At 41.9% G+C, this 23295-nt stretch overlaps 1 protein-coding gene across 1 annotated transcript in view; it reads left to right on the top strand.

Annotated features, from left to right (window-relative positions):
- The window catches only part of ZBTB20 (zinc finger and BTB domain containing 20), a 30682-nt gene extending 13389 nt beyond the window's left edge, over positions 1-17293 (top strand). The window contains exon 3 of the mRNA XM_075334895.1: positions 889-17293. Within this exon, the coding sequence (XP_075191010.1) occupies positions 889-1559 (671 nt within the window). The 3' untranslated portion in view covers positions 1560-17293. The remainder of the gene's footprint in view (positions 1-888) is intronic.
- The last annotated feature ends 6002 nt before the right edge of the window (positions 17294-23295 follow it).

The raw sequence follows: 23295 nt of genomic DNA, 5'->3' as shown, positions 1-23295 counted from the left end.
GAGTAGATGACATCAACCTCTCTAGACTTTATTAACACACCAAAATCATATTCACAAAGCCCAACATTCACCGACTGGTGACTCTCAACTTTCGCCATTCCAATATCCACCTTGATAAGTCCCACCACTCTTGTTCAGATACTTATTCGTACCAACAAACCCTTTCCCTTCAAGGTTTTATTTATGAACAAAAGTCAACCCAATAAAGCCCCTGTGAGCATCAACCACCAATTCGTCAGTGAAGTCCTCTCTGCTGCCGCTCACTGTGCCATGAAATCTCAACCATCCAAAGGTTATCATGAAAACATGGCCAACTCCACTCAGTCACATTCGATCAGATCAGTTAGTTCTGGGCTTAATGGCCTTCATCCTCATTGCATGTGAGGCTCACTCACCAGAAAAGGTCCAACCCTGGACCCACCATGGCCCTCGTTCCCACCCATTTTTCCAGCCCATCAGTTTGAAACATATTGAGTTGCAAAGTCTCTTGTCAGTTAGTCCTGAAGAAGTGCAGTGACCACTTTTCAGCTGTGAAACCAGGACGTTCTGACCATCTAGTAAATCCCAATTCGACCATAAATGTCTAATTAAACAGGAAGTCCCAATGTCATTAACAATGTGATGTTGTTGTTGAGGTCTTTCTTTTTGCACAATATAATGGTATTCTGCTTTCGGAAGTCACCCACCTCGCAGCAGCATTCCTGACATGTCCCCCGTGTGCCGTTACTAAGGCGTGGTATCTGACCAGAATGTTAAATATTTCAACATCTGCGCTCACGTCATACACAGTCATCTGGTTGTGAGATATTTCATTGACCCCGTGTTTACTTTGTTTTTGTTTGTTTTTTTTTGTTTTTTCCCCCCACTTTTATGGACAACCTGCAACAGGAGAGAAGCCGCACCAGTGCAGCATCTGCTGGAGATCGTTCTCGTTGAAGGATTACCTAATCAAACACATGGTGACGCACACAGGCGTGAGGGCGTACCAGTGCAGCATCTGCAACAAGCGCTTCACCCAAAAGAGCTCCCTCAATGTCCACATGCGCCTGCACCGCGGAGAGAAATCTTACGAGTGCTACATCTGCAAAAAGAAGTTTTCTCACAAGACGCTGCTGGAGAGGCACGTGGCCCTTCACAGCGCCACCAATGGCACTGCCAGCATCCCATTACCCGTTCCACCTCCAAACTCAGCTCCGGGATCAGTTCAAGCTCCTGCCACCACCCCAGGACAAGGATTGCCTCCAGCTCCCAGCATGCCTCCAGTTCCGGTCTTGCCTCCTACTCCGGTCTTGGCATCTGCTCCAGTTTTGGCTCCAACTCCAGCCTTAGTTCCAGCTCCAATTTTGGTCTCTGCCTTAGCACCGGCACCAACACTGGCTGCACCCCCTACCGCTGCTCCACCGGTTAGTCCAGTTCTGGTCCCTCGTCCTGGGCCCCCCAGCAGCGCCGGCACGGTATGCTCAGAGGGCACAACGTACGTTTGCTCAGTGTGTCCAACCAAGTTTGACCAAATCGAGCAATTTAATGACCACATGAGAATGCACGTCTCCGACGGATAAAGACCATCCATTCTTACGAACAAACAAAAAAAAACAAAACAAAAGCTATGGCACTAGAATTTAAGAGTTTTTCTTTTTATTTTTAGGGGTTTTTTTCGACATTTTGTACTACATGAAGAACTTTATTGCCTGCTGGTACATTACATTTCCGGAGAGTGGGTGAATATATATATCTATATATATCAAGATATATAACCTGCATATATATTTTATCCAGTCTCCCTCAGATGGTGGCCTTAAGGCCTGGTAGATTTACCTGAATTCTACTGGTTGGAATTCTAACTACTGGCCTCTAAATACAACCCTTCTTTAAAAAAAAAAACTAAAGAAAAAAAGAGTAAAAAAAAAAAACAAAAAAAAAGACAGGTGAAAAAAAACTAAAAATTCATGAAAAATACAAAACCCTTTTTCCACTTGTGTAGAGCACTAAAAAAAATAATATAACAAAATATTCTGAAAGGCCTACTGTCTCCTAATATGCCGCCTACATTTTTTTTTGTTTTTTTTCCATGGCTTTTTACTTTCTGATGGACATTTTTCTGCATTTAACCGCTCAGACTTCACCGTATCTGATGGATAAAAACTACGCACTTATTTTACTATTATCTTTTTACCCCGTTGCGGCATTAAATGTCTTTTTTTCTATTTTGTGAGAGGAACAGGCAGTTTAAAGAGGCTGGTAAAGAGAGGAGCAGAATTAGAGTCGCCTGCCGGGGAGTTACCGGCTGGTTCATCCTGCCACCTGGTTCTGCCTAAAATCCCCCAAACCCCCCCCTCTCATCACCTTTTTACCCGTCCATGTATTTCATCTGCAGCTGAAGAAAGTAAGAACTGAGAGAGCGACATAAAACACACAAAGGCAAAATATGTGGGTGTGCTAAATTTGTTTTTGTAATTTTTTTTTTTTAAATTTCGAGCAAAAAAAAGAATCTGGAAAAACAGAAGCAACTTGTATACAAAATCCTGATGCAGTAGAGGACAGAGGCACAAAGTGTCCGCAGATCCGATGTCACAGACTTACATCCGAGGTGGAGAAACCTCAAAAATCTGTTTTCGGTACCTTCCGGCACAGATCGGAGGTGAAGTCCGGCGCCATTAATGGTGTATTGTGTTCTATGCACGATGGAGGAAAGAGTTCTGTGTCGCAGGTGGGAGCGTAAAGTCCATCAGTCCCTGTGTTCTGATTTGTGATGTTCCTGAAGGCAGACTGTTCCTCTTGGGCCTCGCGTAGATTATAGCCTTGCAATTTTTGTCTACCCTCTTTCCGAGCACTTATCTTTTTTGGGGGGGGGGGTCAGATCTTTTTTTGGACCTTCCCAATTTAGCTTTATAGTAATTTCTAATTGCGCAGGTGAAAAGGAACAGTCTGCTTTTTTTGTTTTGGATGGTTGCAACAAAAATTGTACGCAATGGAAGTGCCCCATTCTAAAAAATTGTGGGATGATTCTGTTATGGGATTTGCCAAATCCATCCCGAGCGGTCTCTAGTGTCACCGCGGTAAAGGAGCCAATCCCCAAGGAGAGGTTAGAAACACATACCAGAAGCTGGTACCCCGGGTTTTTATTTTGACAAATTGCAAATTAGAATTTGCAAAAAGGAATCTTCAAATCAATAATTTTTATTTTTTATGTTTTACCCCACCAGACGTATTGCCAAATATTAACCTCAGATGACCGATAATGCCAAAATGTAAGGTTTTCATTTTTTCTATTACTTGGGAAAGCTCCAAAGTAATGCCCTACATGAGATATCTCGTCACCTCCGGAATTAACGGCACAATTTGCGCATTTGCAACCAAAACTGCTTTGCAAATTCTTATGTCATTTTTGGGTTATTTTATTTTTTTATTTTATTTTTTTATTTCCGCCAAAAACGATCTCCGATAATTTACTTTTTCTGAATTTCCAATTTTACAATCTTATTGCGTGTGTTGGAATTATTTTTTTTTTAATTTAAAAAATTCTTAAATTTGAAACATTTACATTTTGTATTAAATTTACAAACTTACGAGGATTTTCTTGTGATTGGTATATTTTGTTTTCGTGCTTGAAAAGAACTTTGTTTTTCTCTTTAATCCTGGTGACCATAGAATTAAACTGTTCTCCGTGGATTTGGCAAATTCTTCCATTGTATTTTTCCGTAGCTCAAGTCTTGCTCATTTCGTTGTTGTCTGTAAAGCAAACGGTGCCGGGAGAATGACGAACCTCCGTCAAGTGACACGTGATATTTTTTTCGCTTTGTTTTTGTTTTTTGGGGTTTTTTTGTGTAAATTTTAGGAATAAGGTGTTTAGTGCAAGGAACAAAGCGGGGCGTCCACTGAACGTGCGGGGGTGCGATTTGGCCTGGTGTCCGGGGAGGGGGCAGATCAGTGTCGTCTCGTGTCTCTCCTGCTTGGAAGACAACAAAAGTGATTGCGGATGGGACATGACTTCTATCTGACTCCGTTCTGTTCTTATTTTCCGTAGCGTCTTTTTGCTTGGAGGAGTTTTGATTCCTTATCTCCACGTGATTTGTGGTGGAACAATGCAATGAATGAGCGGCTTCTCCAGAGGGTCAGTGACATCTGCACCGCTCGCCCTGATCTGCGCAGCTCACTCAGATCTCTGCTGCTTGCCCTGATCTCTGCCGCTTGCCCTGATCTCTGCCGCTCGCCCTGATCTCTGCCGCTCGCCCTGATCTCTGCCGCTCGCCCTGATCTCTGCCGCTCGCCCTGATCTCTGCCGCTCGCCCTGATCTCTGCCGCTCGCCCTGATCTCTGCTGCTCCCCCTGATGTGCGCTGCTCCCCCTGATCTGTGATGCTTGTCCTGATCTCTGCCGCTCGCCCTGATCTCTGCCGCTCGCCCTGATCTCTGCCGCTCGCACTGATCTCTGCCGCTCGCCCTGATCTCTGCCGCTCGCCCTGATATGCGCCGCTCGCCCTGATGTGCGCTGCTCGCCCTGACCTGTGATGCTTGTCCTGATCTCTGCCGCGCGCCCTGATCTCTGCCGCTCGCCCTGATGTGTGCTGCTCGCCCTGATCTGTGATGCTTGTCCTGAGCTGTGCCACTCACCCTGAGCTGTGCCGCTCGCCCTGAGCTGTACCGCTCACCCTGAGCTGTGCCGCTCGCCCTAAGATGTGCCACTTTCCCTGATCCGTGCTGATCCGTACCGCTCACCCTGATCCGTGCCGCTTGCTTTGATCCACGCTGCTTGCCCTAAATCGCGCCGCTCGCCCTGATCTGCGCCGCTCGCCCTGATCTGCGCCACTCGCCCTGATCTCACATGCACCTTCTTACCTTACAACGATTCCTGTCCATTGGGGCAAGTGAATGCGGGAGAGGAAAGTGTTCTCTAATATCAAGGCTTGCAGGTCTGCCCTCCCACACAAGAAAGACAAAATATCCACACACAGGGGCCGGGTGATCCAGTCTGACATGTTATATCCGCAGGAGCAGGACGCGCCACATTCATTCAGTAGTAATCGCCTCTTGACTCTACTGAATCTCCATTACTGGATCTCACCTCTTGTACTTTACAACAATTATGATGTATTTTCTGTCTCACGCACAGATGCTCTCCGCCACTAGGCTTCCCCCACTCTTTAAAAAGTTGGTGGGACTGGTGCAAGATATGTGTATTGGCCCCTAAGAGTCATGAATCTTTTACAATATACTGAGGTTAAAAATATGGACAATCATCTTAAAATACTGACCTATTATCTCAGAGCACTGACTTTTTATCTCAGGGCACTGACCTATTGTCTCAGAGCATGGACCTATTATCTCAGAGCACTGACCTATTGTTTCAGAGCATGGACCTATTATCTCAGAGCATTAAGCTATTGTCTCAGAGCATGAACCTATTGTCTCAGAGCACTGACCTATTGTCTCAGAGCATGGACCTATTATGTCAGAGCACTGACCTATTATCTCAGAGCATTGAGCTATTGTCTCAGAGCATGGACCTATTGTCTCAGAACACTGACCTATTGTCTCAGAGCATGGACCTATTATCTCAAAGTGCTGACCTATTATCTCAGAGCCTTGACCTATTATCTCATAGCGCTGATCTATTATCTCAGAACACTAGCCTACTATCTCTGAGCACTGATCTATTATTTCAGAGCACTGACTTATTATCTCAGATCACTGACCTAATATCTCAGATCACTGACCTAATATCTCAGATCACTGACCTAATATCTCAGAGCACTGACCTATTATCACAGAATACTGACCTATCATCTCTGAGCACTGACCTATTATCTCAGAGCACTGATCTATTAACTCAGAGCACTGATCTATTAACTCAGAGCACTGATCTATTATCTCAGAGCACTGATTTATTATCTGAGTACTGACCTATAATCTCAGATTACAGACATACTATCTCAAAATGCTCATTTGTTATTTCAGAGCATTGGGTTATTATCTAAAAGCTCTATATTTCAGAGCATTAGCATCTCATAGAGCTGATTTATTATCTCTGAGCATATTATTTGAGAGTTCACACTAATATACTATTTTCGAGCTCTGACCAATGATCTGATGGCTCTGACTTAGTTCAGCGCTCTGAGTTATTATCTCAAGCCAAAGGCTTATTTTATTGGAGCTCTGTTGTCTAGAGGAGTATTCCTGATTCTTAGCTCTGGTTGATCTCATGGCTCTGATTTATAATCTCACACTGGCCGTTATCTGACTTATCATGTCACAGCTCTGATTTACTATCTCAGATCATTGACTGGGATGAATCCTATTTTTTTTCCCCAATGGCCGCAGGTTTCTTCCCACGCACGTGTATAAATGATGTGTCCAGTAAATCCACCACCTTCATGTAGAGGCGGCAGATACTCTCTGTGGCTGAATAGACCCCTCACCCATTGCTGCTCACCTCCCAACAACTCATGGCCGCTGCATCCTCATGAATATTGATCAGTGTGGCCGCCCAGAGATTAGGACGCTGCAGTTTCCCAGATTTAGGCCAATAATATGCACAGTGTCTGATACTCAGATTTGTTAAACCTGACTCTTCCCGCAGATTAAGGAAGCACAATCAATCGCATTCTCATTTTCGACCACTAGATGTCACTAGCTTCTGGAGCCCTTCCCCCGCGGAGACAATGAAAACATTCCAAAGGTCCAAAAGTGACTGATTCTGATCCAAGACGTCCTGGAAAAGATCCTGCTGCGGTCTCCACGGCGGAGGCTCCACCAGCTTATGATTTCACTATAAATTCAATATTTATTATGCTTGATTATATAGCACCCACATACTCCGGAGCGGTGCACTGAGGTCGATTCTGGGCGGTTTTCAATCTAAGTAGATTTAAAATTAAATACTAAATAATAGGTTCAATACTAACTTCATTACTTCAAAAAGCTAGCTCTACTTTCCTGTTCCAAAGCTCCAAGTCCTCTGCTTTCTGGCTGTCTGCATCCACCACTAGAGGGAGCCCAGGAGCATCCCACATACTGTGCACAGCTCGGGAGCTCCCCCTGGTGGTGGCTGAAGGCAGGCACTACTTCATCATGTAAATCTGTCTATGGAAGAGAATTTAGACCTTTGTATTATAAAATCCGCGCTCTGCCCCCTATAAAGATAAAATGTAAAATAATAAGAATGTGTTTAAATGTTAAGATTCACTTTAAGAGTAAATGAAATCGTTATTTACAATCAGTTTTTGCTATCTTGGCATAGACTTTCCTGGAGACTTAGCGATAGGCCGGGGCAGAACTACAGCAGGCGCAGGGGTTGCAATTGCACCCGAGCCCTGGAGCCTAGGGAGCCTCAAACGCCTCTTTGGCCCATATAAAAAGACCAATTCAATCATTGGAGGCCCCATTGGAGCTTTTTCATTGGGGCCCATGAGGTTCAAGTTAGACCACTGGCAGTTAGGGGCCATATACAAGGTGCTGAGGGTGTACATGCTTGATGCTGGCCAAAGGGGGGCTCCTCTGTGCCACAATGCAAGTCAGTCGGACTTTAAGGGGGTCCTGCAAGATCTGGAGCAGATTGCACTGTCGGTGTACCCAAATGTTCTGGTTTTATGATGGAAGTCATCACAATATTCATGAGGATGCAGCCCTGACCTCACAGAGGTGTGAGGGTCTCCAAGAGAGGCGTCCGACCCCAATTAACAGATCATTGATGGCTTTGCTGTGTTCAGAGGGCAGACCTGCAATCTAGCCTGCCCTATACTATGCTGACTATGCTAAGCACACACTGTCTGTAGACCATTCTGGAGTATACGGCAAGCGTGCAGCGGCACTAGAGCGCACCCTGTGCAAATACGTAGCGCCACATGAAGTGACTGACACTAGCGATGCCCGGAGCTGTCGCCCATACACTGGCTGCACCCCACAGGCATCGATATGTATATAGGAGTGCGAGTCTTCCACCGAGGAGAACCTATACACAGACGTTAATCTCTGTATTGTGACACCTTCGTTCTAGAATGGATGATTTCATTGTATGAGGAGTGGGGGAGTCGTCGTCTGAACACTATGCTGTACTATCCTCCCACGCAGATGTCATCTCTCCGTAGAGTTCTTGTCTGGTTGTTCATCCCTATGGTGATAGAGCAATACCTGCCATAGATTCCCTCCTCTGCAGTGCCTCCTTAAAGGGAACCTGTGCTCAGGTTCTGCAGGATGCAATGGCTTTGCTAAATGGCACCTTTAAGTGCCCATCTGGGGGCTGGAAAAAAGTAAGCACCACCCCAGGACTCCATAGATGCGGGAAAGTGGGTCACGTTACCCCTCTATTGAATGGCTGAGTTGTGAGACCTATTCCGCCTCCTGGTTGACTTTCGGAGGTTGTTTGTGGGCACTTTGTAGCCACTTCTAGGGCTTATGAAAGGAGCCCAAAATTTAAAGGGCCTGTCCCCGTGACGGGTTCCTCAAAGAAACAATTTGCACTAACTTCAAAGTACATCTGATATACGACTTGTGGTTACCCCATCTGCACAGAGGACGTCATATTCCGAGCTCGTCTCCTGTGGTCAATGCATTTCCTAAAAGTATCTCCAATGTGGAACCTAGTGAAGATGTCACCCACCCAATGCTATACTAGTAACCTATTCCTTGTAGCAATAGCATAGAAGCGACACTGCCTGCCGAAAACCAATCGCTTCCTGTCTCCGTGACCCTGCATGCACCTATCGGCGAACAACATGTCCAATCCTAGCGATCGCTGTCTTCTGGTTAACCGGTCGTACCGTGCGGGGAAACATTCTCTGGACGTTGGGGTCTTCACGTGTTCTTTCTTGTTTTGTTACGTTTTCAGCCAATCTTCTTCTTCCGTCAGGACTCTCTGGTTTGTGAGTTTGCTCGTTGTTGTTTTGCGTTGATTATATTATTGCACTAAGTTTGACTGCACTGCACTGCACTACTGACAAGTCATTGCACAGGCCGAGAGGTAGCGAGCAGAAAGAAGGCGATCGTTCTGATGCGATGGTTAAAAGAACTCTTAAAAATAGCTTCAAAAGCTGAATTGGGTTGAGCCCACTTTAAAGTAAAAACTGATCTTCCTAGATGTAACCGTAACTTTTTGCCTTCCCTGTTCTAATATTCACACTCTCAGTGTAGGTGAATGGGAACCGCTCTTCGGCACCGAAAGCGGAAAGGTCGGAGAAAAACCTCCAGTCTGGCCACGGGCGTTAGAGGAAAGACTACTGAAATGTAAATCTTTCATCCATTTGGTCAACGGATCGGTACCCAGCCAACCAAGAAACTAAACATTGATCAAGGACTGGAAACGTCCTTTACAGTTGTCCACCTTTCATGGTGGCCAACCCCGATGTACTTGGTTGTGTCTCGGTCGATCCTCCTCTAATATTCATGGCCAACTTTAGGCTCAGATGTGTTCGATGAAGGGTCAAGATGTTTGACGTCCTAAACCTAAACTAAACATGCTTTACCAACAATACCACACTAAACCGTTAAGATGCCAACTAACTCTTAAGATGTTGTGTTTTTTTTTACTATACAAACGTTGCATTCGTGCTTCCTGAAATAAGACGTGAAGGTGGTCCTCACCGTGATGACTGAGACAGTGGTGGGGTCATGGGGGAGATTAAGAAATAAAATATCTGTGATCCAGTATTAAGGCTTCTTGGAGGATTTCTCCCTCTTGATTGCTGTGCACTGTGGACCTCACAGACATGTTACAATGTATTACAGAATGGTGGTCGCTTTGTCTGATCTGGGACCCGTTCTACTCCACAAGTTAAGGAAACTGTTAGCTTCTAATATTAGAGACCACCATCGAATCCATGAGATCTCCTAAAGTTCTCTCTAGTGTCTTCTGGAAACCGAGACGCTTCTAATATTAGAGACCACCACCGACTCCATAAGATCTCCTAGAGTTCTCTTCCAGTGTCTTCTGGAAACTGAGACACTTCTAATGTTAGAGGCCACCACCGAATCCATGAGATCTCCTAGAGTTCTCCTCCAGTGTCTTCTGGAAACCGAGACACTTCTAATGTTAGAGGCCACCACCGAATCCATGAGATCTCCAGTGTCCTCTGGAGACTGAGATGCTTCTAATGTTAGAGGCCACCATAGAATCCATGAGATCTCCTAGAGTTCTCCAGTGTCTTCTGGAGACCGAGACGCTGGATTATTTTGTTAGTCGAAACAACAGCCATAATCACACATGTTTGAAGTAGCAGATCAGACCCAAAGCGAGAGAAAACTGAGGCTCGAACTGCAAGTATTAAGAAGTCCATGTTCAGTAGAGGTCTCAGCCTTATGCTTTCCTTGAGACGTTAAGCTCGTATACTACAATGGCTGCTTGCTGCAATATCCTACTGAAATCAGGCGGAAAGTCGCTCGCCTGGAGCGGTGGGATCCCACGCCCGCAATGCTGTGATTAGATTTGCACTAGACTCAAGTACTTTTTCACCTGGAGCTACAGAACGATGCACCCACACTCACGACGTGGCCGGTGCGGCTTAAAAACAGACTGATGTCCTATCCTTGGGTTGTTCTCTGTGCATCAATAACCTTGGATTCTCCACGCACCCACTATTCATGCATCATTATTGCACCCAGCGTCGTGTTCAGTTTTTTTTTCCATTACTTACGACAGGGCCAGTATCTGGATAGAACTTTGGATTCTCACAATATACCTATATATATATCACACACCCATTAGGCTCCAGTCCACTGCTTGCTGTCGTTTACACTCTCTTCGTCTTGACCGAGGAGAGCGGGGAGAGAGGTCTTCTCTTGATGTGAGTTATTATTCGGCTTGTTGACGTCTGCTTTTTTTTTTTCCAAAAAGTTTTTCTTTTTTTTTTTTATTGTGTGCTAATAATGAAGCATTGCACTTTTTCCCCTTGTAAAAAAAATTAAAATAAAAAAAATTCAAGGGGAATAATCTATGGTTGTTTGTTTCTTGCAATGAGTTGTAAAAACTAAAAAAAAAAAAACAAAAACATGAAATTTCAAGTAAAAAAAAAAATAAAAAATAGTGGAGTTTTTGGAAGTTGACCAAATCGTGACTCGAAATATTTTGGCAACTAAAAGGTCTGGTGCTGGTGTTGAGGGGGGAAGTGTTACTCGCTCGTCGTATGTTTACCCCAGGCAGTGTCTAGATAGCAGATGTATTTATTTGATGTTTTTCGGGAAGGGGGGATTTCGCTCACATCATGAACTTAGTAGATGTTTACCAAGAAGGAAACCACCTTACTGCCTTGTTGTATCAGTCACAACACATTGTAAATCCATGGGCTGGGCCGTGCCGCAGCGGCTGAGCCAAAGAAAAAACAAAAAACAAGACCAAAATCCTTCCTGGTCGCAGTTCTTGTCTTTAGTCCTTTATATTGTACCTTTTTTTATTTTCAATAATATGTTTTGATTAGATCTAAAGCAACGTGAGCTAAGACACCCCTCCCCTCCCCCCTCCTGTCAATCACTGTCCGTACCACAGCACTAATGTCACTAAAGCGCTAGTTATTGATAAAAAAAAGATTTTATTTTAGTTTTTATAATTAACATTTTTTTTTTTTTACTAACACCGTTCCTCGTATTTAATCTTTACAAGCAGTATCAACCGTTCATGTGAAAAGCGATGAGTTATAAAAAAAAACGAAAAGGCGCTAATTTTTTTTGTATATTTTTAGATATTCTTTTTGTCTTAGTTTTTGCTTTGTTTTTCCTTTTATTGATATGTAATTCTACTGTAGACCAAATATTAGCGTGGAGGCTGAATTTCAGGCAAGAGGCAGGTAACATGTTAAGACGCCAACATGCAAACATGCTACGAGCATCCTTACAAAGCCTTATCCATTTTATTTATTTTATTGATTTTTTTGCCGTGGGCTGTCGGCTGGACTCTCGTCTGCGGGGCGGCCAGGTGACTCTTCCCAGTCCTAGGGGGATTTTTCAATACAACACTAGTTTAATATTGTAATCGTTGATACAATCATTGTATTATGTCATGGTTATTTACTTCAGTAACGCAACAGAAGTGCATTACAAGTTTTGCCTAAAATCGGGGTGGGGATCGGGTGAACGATGCGGTAAGGCATTTGTGATTAGACAATGCTTTCAGTTTGTTCATTTTATTGTACATATACAGCACATATCTTTTGCTTTTTATATCATTTCAATAGGAAGACGTTATTTTTTTTGGTGTATTTGGTACCGTGCAGCGATTTTGTCTTGAGGCTTCATTTGGTGTGATGAGGGGTTGTGCAGGACCCCATCGCGGTCCTTTCCCATTATTGTTTTATAACCATTTTCTACAATAAATAACCACTTTTTGGATTAGAAAAAACACAAGGCAGGCAGAATTCACCAATCAAAATGTTGGGTCACACTATTTTTTAATTCAACTATAACAACCACCATCTAAACATTTTAAAAAAATAGTTAAAAAATATACCTAGTCCCCCAAATCTTGTAATTATTAATCTTTTGGTGCTGAGTTATTAAATCCAAAATTCACATTTCAGCTTTTTAAATTTTTAGCACTTCAGTATTAATGATTCTCAAACCATGGTGCTAAATCTTTCTCATCATTTACAAGATTATTGGGGGAATCATTTTGGAATTTTTTCCAATCTTTGGAATTACAACAAAAGTATCTGAAATGGTCACTGAAATGTGCTCAATCCAAAATGTGACCCAAAGTTTAATAATTACAAAAAAAGGTGGATTGCAAAAATCAAACACCCCCTCCAAATCCCTCCAATTTTTTTTTCTTAATGTAACCAAAAAATATAAAAACATAACAGATATTTTTGATTGCCTGTAATGTTATGATTTTGAGTGGTTTGTTTGACATTGCAAATCTTAAACCCCGGTCCTTGAACAGGAAGCCTGCAATGCAAAAATCGGGTCACCGAACCACACACATCAAAAATCTATGTATATTCATACAGCGCGCCCTCGACTGAAATGTTCTTAAAATGAGAACTGACGGATTTATAATTTTTTTTTTTTTTTTTAAAGGAAGGAATTTTTAGTTTTATTGTGTAATATTTTCTATTTTGAATGCATTTTATTGGTATAAGACTGTTTTGTTTTGTTTGTTATAATTCTCTTTGGTGAAGGCATTAATAAAAAAAAAATGTAAAGAAAAATGAAATAAAAAATGAAAGGAGAGAGACAATTTGAAACAATCTATGTTTGCCCTTATGGATATGCTGCATATCTGAGATATTAAAGCTGATTTGTCAATGAGTGTTAACAATGGGATAAGAATTTTTTTGTACGCGTTAAGATAATATTGTTATCCACTGCTGTTAATTTTGTGTTGAAAAGGAACGTAGAAAAGGGATTGTTGTGTTTTCGAGTTTAATTTTTTTTTATTAAGAATATTATTTATGAGATGTCAAACACTGGACTTTGAGTTTAAGCATTAAGACAAAAACATGTTTCCATTTCTATATTGAGAGTCGATGTCCCTCTCAAATCTCCTTTATCTTCCGAAATCATCAAATGTAAAACTTTTCACCATTCTTGTTACAAATCAGAGAACTTTTTGAATTTCCGGAAGCTCAAAAAGGAGAAGAGAGAGGGGACATCATGACATTCAAATACAAAAATTTCCATATAATAGAGGGGTTGAGTAGCGGAGACCCAAAAACCATCGAGCCTTCTCCATCTCGACATATCAACGCAACCAAATTCAGAGTCATTTGGATATAAAACCATAAGTTTCACCCTCCATTAACATATCACAGAGCACAAAAACAGCACATGATGTGCATATTGGACATGATGTTTACTTCCTTCTTTACATAGAAAGTCTCCCACCATAGATACAGTTTCTAGTATATGTGCCTTTGTTTCTTCTTTTATAAAGTAACCCAACCGGGGCTCCATCGCCCCCTCTCTCTGTTATAGCTACCGTCTGTTTTCTCCAAGGAGTTAGCACAACACTACTAAATTCATGCCTCCGAATGACGTTTCAATTGTAAGAATGAGGCCTGAATGTCCCTTCAGCCCTTGCCTAGAAGACAAGGAACCTTCTCACTACCTTGAAAGTCCATAAGTTCCCATTATAATATATTTATTTTTGTATTCTAGACATAGAGTGTGGCCTTAAACTCATTCCCTCACCTCGATAACTCATCCCTAAATATTGTTCCATTCACCTTACTTTTCATGCATTAATATCGGACCCAGGGTGTAAATGGTTTTAACTGACAAGATAGTTTTTTGTTCCGTATAGTTAAGTGCTTCCTACTACAGGTGTGGGCCCCAAATAGCCCCCAAAATAATAGCCCAGTTATTAAGAATAACCAGACTTCATCACTGCCAGATTGATGTTTTATCTTTCATCACTGTGAATACTGCCTCCTTCAAGACTTGAATATATTCTCTCCATTCACTTGCATTTTTCTTGTCCATTAATTATACTTATGGTTTCCTACCAAATGAATTTGTGATCTTTACAAAACCAAATTTGTGATGGAAAAGCTTTCGCAGTGACACATAATAGCCTCTGATCTGTGATCTTTTTCTAAAGAATTGTCCTTACCTGGATCTTCTTAAAATTAATTAACACAAAATTATCAAAAAAAAAAAAGTATACATACAATCTTTTATTATTTATCAATATTTATGTTAGAGCAAATTTAGCAAGAATCAAATCCAGTTTAGATCTTGGCAACAGGCACCGCCATGGGTACTTTACATACCCCACAATAAGTCTTTTTGGCATGGGGACCCAAACTTTGAGATTTTGGTTGTTACAACAATATAAACCCTTGAAGAAGGGAGTTGTCAATGAGAAAATTGCCAGGTGAGGACTGATAACCAGCCAGAAATGGACTCCGCTCACTCAACTCCTCTCCAAAGCTATTTATATGAATCCAAACATTACAGATTCCCTCACAAATAGTCCAGAATGAGGTAACAACCTCCAATACCGGATCACACACTCAGAAAAAAAAGCATTTGTACCATAACTGAATAACAAGCAGCACTATCTACTCACTAGTCATCCACTTGCAGCCAGAGAACGATGTTAAGAAGAAAATAAGGCACTGTGTGTTTTTAAAGAAAAAAATATATATAAAAAATAGATAAAATGGTCGGAGCATTACAAGACAGCCGCATCTATTCACTAATTTTTTATTTTTTTTTGGTACTGTTCAATTCACTTTCTTTTTACAAGTGGTGTTTAGGCAGCATATATGTATATGTACCTGTGTATACATATATACTGTGTGTATGTCTTTCTATATACATTTCTGTATTCTGTGTGAGTTGACATGTATATATTTGTATTTAAAAGGAAAAAAAAACTATCGGTTAAAAATAAGCAGAAAATCTGAAGGTAATTTATCCATTGGTAAGAGCGCGTTATCCATAGTGTCAGTGATTGAATTAAGGATTACCAGGAACTCTTGGCCTGCCTTCGGAAAAAAAAAAATTGTTGTTTTTCGGTATGATAATCAGCATGTGGTGGGTGTTGTGTGAAAATGGTCATGAAAAAAAATAAGAAAACCTTCTTGAAGCACCTTATTATGGCACAGATTGTGTCATCTCTTATGTTACGCGCCTTATACACGTGAGAGTGACGGCGCAACGCATTCATGTAACGTACACTTTCTGTCTGGTTTCCAAAAATCTAAATCATTCCAGATTTCTAACTATTTTTTAATATTGTGATTTTATAGTTCAAACCAAAGTTCTTTTTAGCCTCATGAGTGACCCTGTAAGGGGCAAAGGATCCTTCATTATTGGGCAGATGGGATCCCTAAAAAATGCTCAATTCCTTTAATGGTCCTAAATTGATTTATAAAGTAATTACGATCTGAATATAAAAGCTATAAAAAATGCAAATATATATTATATATATATTATCGATTCGAAAGCTCTGGGTCAAAATAATGGGATTTAAGATGATGGGTTAAAGACGCAACGTCAACACTCTTGAGATTATTTCCAAGTTATGGAATTTGTAATTTGGGGTTCTACAGAATAATAAGTCAGAGCTTTGACCCAAAAAGCATGGCCCTTATTTATAAAAGACGATGATATAAAAGTAAAAAGTAATCTCCGAGATATTATATCAAAGATGCGAAACGTGGAGCTTTTAAATTTGGAGGTCTTTGATTCGAAGGCCAAGTCTCGGAAGATCAGTATCCTTGTATAGTAAGTTATGAGATGATATCTCAGACTTTTTTTTGTATTAGTCACGTTAAGTTGACTCCAAAGTTCGTGCTGAGTTTTTTTTTACAAATGACAAAGATATAAAAAGTCATCTCCGAGATATTATCTCAAAGTTGCGAAACGTGGAGCTTCTAAATTTGGAGGTCTCTAATTCGAAAGCCAAGTCTCTGAAAATCAATATCCTTGTATAATAAGTAATGAGATGATTAATAGTCACGTTAAGATGACTCCAAAGTTCGGCCTCCGTTTTTTTACGTTGCGTAAAGGAGATTTTCCTTCATTTTATAAGCACTTAATACTCATCTATCATAACAACACCATCCATCAACGTGTCGTGACGGAGTGACCCTCCTATTGTTTGCTTGTCTGTAAGGCCTGGTACCCCGCAACCCTTCCCCCAAATACCCTCCGGACAGAAGGCAGGCCAAGAGTCCTTAGTTGAGAAAGAAACTTTTTTAATTTTATTTTTTATTTCTCTTGTAATTGTTTTTGATATTTTTATTTTCAGTAATAGTAGTTTGTCAATGGTAGAGAGAGGAAAAAAAATAAGTGAACAGAAAAAAAAATATAGACTTTTAAGATAAAAAAATAAAAAATAAAAAAAAAAATAAGAAATGCATACGCCTTTTTATCAAGTGCTTTAAACTATAGAATTACTACACACATCCTGACAGCTTTTTATTTCCACAGTGGCAGAACCCTTAAGGCCATCTACTATTAGCCTCTTATCTTTCTCACCTATATTTACCTGTGATTTGTATTTGTTATTTAAACAGGACAAAAAAGAAAAACACAATAAAAAAAAGAACATAATTGTAGCGCTTCAATATTCTATTATATTACTATTGTGACATTTTTTGAATACTGTGAAAGTTTATCTCTTGCATATACTTTATACAGAAGTATTACGCCTTAAATACGAAAAAAAAAAACTTTTACAAGTTTTCTGTTCTGTGTGGAAGAAGTTATCGATGTTGCTAAAGAATGATGTTTTTTTTGTTTATTTTTTTTTTTTAAATGTTACCAGCACTTTTTGTAAGTTTCACTTTCTGAGGTATTGTAAATTCACACTGTTTGTGAAGTTTGAATATGAAGGAAGAATAAAACAAAAATGAAAACAATTTTCCTTGTCGTTGTCTCTTTAATTGGAAAAATACCTTCTATAAGAAAAATTGTATCTGGTTCTCTGACGGCCCCATTAAATCCCAAGATTGACAGAGGTTTGGGGACACATCTGGTTTACATTCTTGGGTACTTGCATCCAATTTATGTTTTTTAAAATATATACATCAGATTTTGTGGTTAAATCCAGCAGAGATGGAGACACACACAGTGTGACAAATCAATATGTTATTGTAGTGCCTTTAAAAAGTATTCACATCCTCTTTTTTTATGTCACACACACAGACTTTAATGTATTTTATGTGACACCAGCACTAAGTACAAAAAAGCAAAACATAAGTCTTGTGTGCAGTTTGCATAAAGCCATGTAGAGGACATGTAGAAGCAGAGGTTCTGGTCAAATGAAACCAAAGTCAAACTTTTGGGTTAGATGTGAAATGCTAACACAGCACATCCCCTGATATCACCCTGAAAACTAACCCTGCACATCACTCTGGAAACACCCTCCCCACCATCACACATGGTGGAGGCCACATCCTGCTGTGGGGAGGCTTTTCTTCAGCAGGGGCAGGGGCTGGTCAGAGGTGATGGGAAGATGGATGGAACTTTATACAGGAGAATCCTGGAAGAAAACCTGTTAGAGGCTGCAGAAGACGTGAGACCGGGGCGTAGCTTCACCTTCCAGCAGGACAATGACCCTAAACATCCTGCAGATCTACAATGGAGGGTTCAGATCAGAGCATATTCCTGTGTGTGAGCGGCCGAGTCACAGTCCAGACCCAAATCCACCGAGAATCTGAGACAAGACGGGAAAATCACCGATCACAGACGTCTCCATCCAACCTCACCGAGCGAGAGAAGAGGGAAATGTCACCTCTAGATGAGCAAAGCTGGAGAGAACCCAAAAGACAGAGAAAGGGGGTGCTACAAAGTACTGACTCCAGAGGGGGTGAATACTAATGCAAGACAGAGAAAGGTGGTCCTACAGAGTACTGACTCCAGAGGGGGTGAATACTAATGCAAGACAGAGAAAGGTGGTCCTACAAAGTGCTGACTCCAGGTGCTGAATACTAATGCAAGACAGACAAAGGCGGTCCTACAAAGTACTGACCCCGGGGGCTGAATACAAATGCATGTCACAATTTTCAGTTTTATATTTTTAAAATATTTTGAAAACCAGGAATCATTTCCTTTAGACTTCACAAATACTTGCACTTAGTGTTGGTATCACATAAAATCCCAATAAAGTCCATGTAAGTTTGTGGGCATAACGTGAAAAAATGTGGAAAAATTTGGGGGTATGAATACTTTTTCAAGGCACTATAGAAAAATATATAGCTTTACATTTTACCTAGAACTAAAACCCCCCCAAAAAGTCCAATGAGCAATGGCATTGTGTGATCAGGTTCAGGAGGGAGGCATCGGCTCGTCCTCTGAACCCTCTAGTTGGGGTAACAGGTTGTGATTGGTAAAATGGATGATAACATGAAGAAAAGTTCCTGTCCTCAACTCTTGGAGTTCCTGTGACCGTGCAGGGCAGATATGACAGAAACATTGACTGGTAAGAGGGGTGATAACGCAAAAAGTGATTCTGTATCCACCCGGGGGTCTATGGAGGCCGTACAGAGGGAAAATAACATGCTATGACTGATAAGAGGGGGGTGACCTGAAGAAAAGTCTCTGTGTCCACCTCCTGGGGTCACTGGAGTCTGTATAATGGGAGCTGACATTAGATTGTGATTGATAAGATGGGTGATAACATGAAGAAAGATCCTTGTAACCGCCTCATCCACACACACCCTTCCCATGGATTCCGGGGTCTATCAGTTGTGATGGGTAAGAATGGTGACAACACAAGTTATAATATCTGCACTGGGATCTCTGGAGGCTGAAGAAGGGAGAGATGGCAACAACAGGCTGGGGTAAGAGGGGCGATAACATAAGGAAAAGTTCATATGAAGGTGGTGCAGGGGTAACATGCTGCTACTGGTAAGGAAGGGGGGGATAAAATATAATGTCAGGATCCCCCTGGGATCACTGGAGTCTGTGTAACGGGGATATGAAATTAGCAAGCTGTGACTGATCACATTAATGGACGCTCCTGCCCCCTAGTGTCCTTGATGAGATCACAATAAAAAATTAGGACTGGCAAAAATGGAGTTATAAAGTGGACAAAAGCCTCCAAAAATGAGGCAGATAAAAATTGTTGTCCCCCTCAGCTTAATATTTGGTTGCGCCCTTTACCCTGTGGAATAAATCCCTTCCATCAGTCGCCTCCTCTCCCCGTCCACAGCTTCTTCCTCCTCTCACCTGGAATCTCGGACTCATCTTTATAAACGTCTCCAGGTCTCTCATATCTAAAGGCGTCTTCTCTTCTCCTCTTCTCTTCCTCTTCTCTTCCTCTTCTCTTCTCTGCCTCTTCTCTTCCTCTTCTCTTCCTCTTCTCTTCCTCTTCTCCTCTCCTCTTCCTCTTCTCTTCCTCTTCTCTTCCTCTTCTCTTCCTCTTCTCTTCTCTTCCTCTTCTCTTCCTCTTCTCTTCCTCTTCTCTTCTCTTCCTCTTCTCTTCCTCTTCTCTGCCTCTTCTCTTCCTCTTCTCTTCCTCTTCTCTTCCTCTTCTCTTCCTCTTCTCCTCTCCTCTTCTCTTCCTCTTCTCTTCCCTGCCTCTTCTCTTCCTCTTCTCTTCCTCTTCTCTTCCTCTTCTCTTCCTCTTCTCCTCTCCTCTTCCTCTTCTCTTCCTCTTCTCTGCCTCTTCTCTTCCTCTTCCTCTTCCCTTCCTCTTCTCTTCTCTGCCTCTTCCTCTTCTCTTCTCTTCCTCTTCTCTTGATCTTCTCTTTCGCTTCCTCTTCTCTTTCTCTTCTCTTCCTCTTCTCTTCTCCCAATTTTCAGATTTCTCCACAGGTTTCAATTGGGTTTATATCCGGACTCATTGCTGCCACCTCATAACTCCCCAGCGCTTTGTTTCCATCCGTTTCTGGGGCTTCTTGAAGTTTTTGGGGTCATTGTCCTGCTGGAAGACCCCTGACCTAGTACGCACCCCCAGATTTCTGACACTGGGCTCTATATTGCCAGCCAGAATCCTTTGCTAATCTTCATATTTCATGATGTCTTGTATACAGTCACTGCCCCCAGTGCTAGAGGCAGCAAAACAACCCCAAAACATTTCTTCCTCCATCATGTGTGACTGTAGGTGCTGTGTTCTTTACTTTGTAGGCTTCATTCTGTTTTCAGTAAACAGTCGCATGATGTGATTTACAAAAATCTGTTATCTTGGTCTCATCTGTCCACAAGACGCTTTCCCAGAATGATTTTGGTTACTCACATATATTTTGACCTCCATAGCACTTCATTTCATTCAGATGTGAACAGATAGTTTGCGCTGACACTAATGCTCCCTGAGCTGCAGTACGGCTGGAATTTCTCTGGACCTTGATTGGGGCTTATCCACCATCCGGGCTATCCTGCGCTACAACCTTTCATCAATTTTTCTCTGCCATCCAGGGAGATTAGCTACAGTACCATGGGTTGTAAATTTCTTGATTATGTTGCATACATATATTTAAATAACAATTTCAAAATTATTTCAACCCTCGAGAATGTAAAGACCAGGTCCCAAAGTGAGAAAATCTGAGCCATCTAAAAAAGAAAAAAAAAGGTTATGGATCAGTACGACTGCTCTTCCTTCATTTTCTTTCCTAGTCTTTTCAGGACAAAGGAACATCAAGATCCCTGGAGTTGGATTTGTAACCTTGAGATTCTTGATAATTTTCAACAATTAATTCTCAGTCCTTAGACAGGTCTCTTCTCTTTCTGTTCTCCATGCTTAGTGCGGCACACACAGACACACAATGCAAAAAGTGAGTCAACTTCTCTCCTTTTTATCTGGTATCAGGTGTGATTTTCATATTGCCCACACCTGTTACTTGCCATAGGTGAATTTGAACGGCATCACATGCTTGAAAAAAGTTGCTTACCCACAATTTTGGAAAGGTGGCAACAATTTTGTCATGTCCATTCTTGGAGTTTTGTGTGATATTATGTTCAGTTTGCCATTTTCTCTATTTTTTTTGTGTGTTTTACTAATAGACACAAAGGAAATAAACATGTGAATAACAAAACGTGTAATTGCAATAATTTTCTGGGAGGAATACTTCATTTTCTGGAACAATTTCAAGGGTGCCAACACTTACGGCTGTAACTGTATAACATTAGAAGGTATTGATAACATGGAGAAGCGTCTCTGTATCTGTCCATTGTCTCTGGGGGCAGAATAAGAAAAGAGAGGACACTATAATGTTGTGACTTGTTAGGTTATGTTCTCACATGGTGTTTTTGCATAAGTTTTTTTCTCCAGCAAAACCAGAATGTTGCCAATCAAAAGCTTTGTGTAAAATGTGTTTTATGCGCATTTTTGATGCATTTTTACTTGCATTTTTCTTATTAATTAGAATGGGTGTAAAAATACGGCAAAAAATGGTGAAAGAAGTGACATCCTGCAGGTTCAAAAAACACAATAATAATAATAATAATAATAATAATAATAATAATAATAATATAACCAGCAGCTCCAAAAACAAACAAAAAAAAACAAGTGTGCATGAGTTTTATGAAACCTCCTTCACAATGGAAAAATGCAAGGTGTGAACACTCCCTAAGACATAAAGAACCCATTATGTATCTTCCGCCTGGAGTCACTGGACCCAGTACAAGAAAGAGACGACATTAATAGGCTGTGATCAATTAATAAAAGTTCCTGTAACCCCCTCAAGTGTCACTGGAAAGACAACAGTAAGGAGGTTATACCATGAAGAAAAGTTTCTCTACACCCCCGGATGTCTTTGGAGACCATACATGGGGAGAAGTGACACTAACAGGCTGCGATTGGTAAAGGGGTGGTGACAACATGAAAATTCCGAGTAGGGAGGGAAGGGGGCACTAATACTACTAGTGGGGAGGTAAGGGGGCACTAAATGCTATTAGTGGGGAGGTAAGGGGGCACTAATGCTATTAGTGGGGAGGGAAGAGGGCACTAATGCTACTAGTGGGGAGGTAAGGGGGCACTAATGCTATTAGTGGGGAGGTAAGGGGGCACTAAATGCTATTAGTGGGGAGGTAAGGGGGCACTAATGCTACTAGTGGGAGGGAAGAGGGCACTAATGCTACTAGTGGGGAGGTAAGGGGGCACTAATACTACTAGTGGGGAGGGAAGGGGGCACTAATGCTACTAGTGGGACGGAAGAGGGCACTAATGCTACTAGCGGGGAGAGAAGGGGGCACTAATACTACTAGCGGGAGGGAAGAGGGCACTAATGCTACTAGTGGGAGGTAAGAGGGCACTAATGCTACTAGTGGGAGGGAAGAGGGCACTAATGCTACTAGTGGGAGGGAAGGGGGCACTAATGCTACTAGTGGGAGGGAAGAGGGCACTAATGCTACTAGTGGGAGGGAAGAGGGCACTAATGCTACTAGTGGGGAGAGAAGGGGGCACTAATGCTACTAGTGGGGAGGGAAGGGGGCACTAATGCTACTAGTGGAAGGGAAGGGGGCACTAATGCTACTAGTGGGGAGTGAAGGGGGCACTAATGCTACTAGCAGGAGGGAAGAGGGCACTAATGCTACTAGTGGGAGGGAAGGGGGCATTAATGCTACTAGTGGGAGGGAAGAGGGCACTAATGCTACTAGCGGGGAGAGAAGAGGGCACTAATGCTACTAGTGGGAGGGAAGAGGGCACTAATGCTACTAGCGGGGAGAGAAGGGGGCACTAATACTACTAGTGGGGAGGGAAGGGGGCACTAATGCTACTAGTGGGAGGGAAGGGGGCACTAATGCTACTAGTGGGGAGTGAAGGGGGCACTAATGCTACTAGCGGGGAGAGAAGGGGGCACTAATACTACTAGTGGGGAGGGAAGGGGGCACTAATGCTACTAGTGGGAGGGAAGGGAGCACTAATGCTACTAGTGGGGAGGGAAGGGGGCACTAATGCTACTAGTGGGAGGGAAGGGAG

This window comes from Anomaloglossus baeobatrachus, chromosome 2 (genome assembly GCF_048569485.1).
Source record: "Anomaloglossus baeobatrachus isolate aAnoBae1 chromosome 2, aAnoBae1.hap1, whole genome shotgun sequence".
Classification (NCBI taxonomy): domain Eukaryota; kingdom Metazoa; phylum Chordata; class Amphibia; order Anura; family Aromobatidae; genus Anomaloglossus; species Anomaloglossus baeobatrachus.
This window is presented reverse-complemented; position numbering and strand designations above follow the sequence as displayed.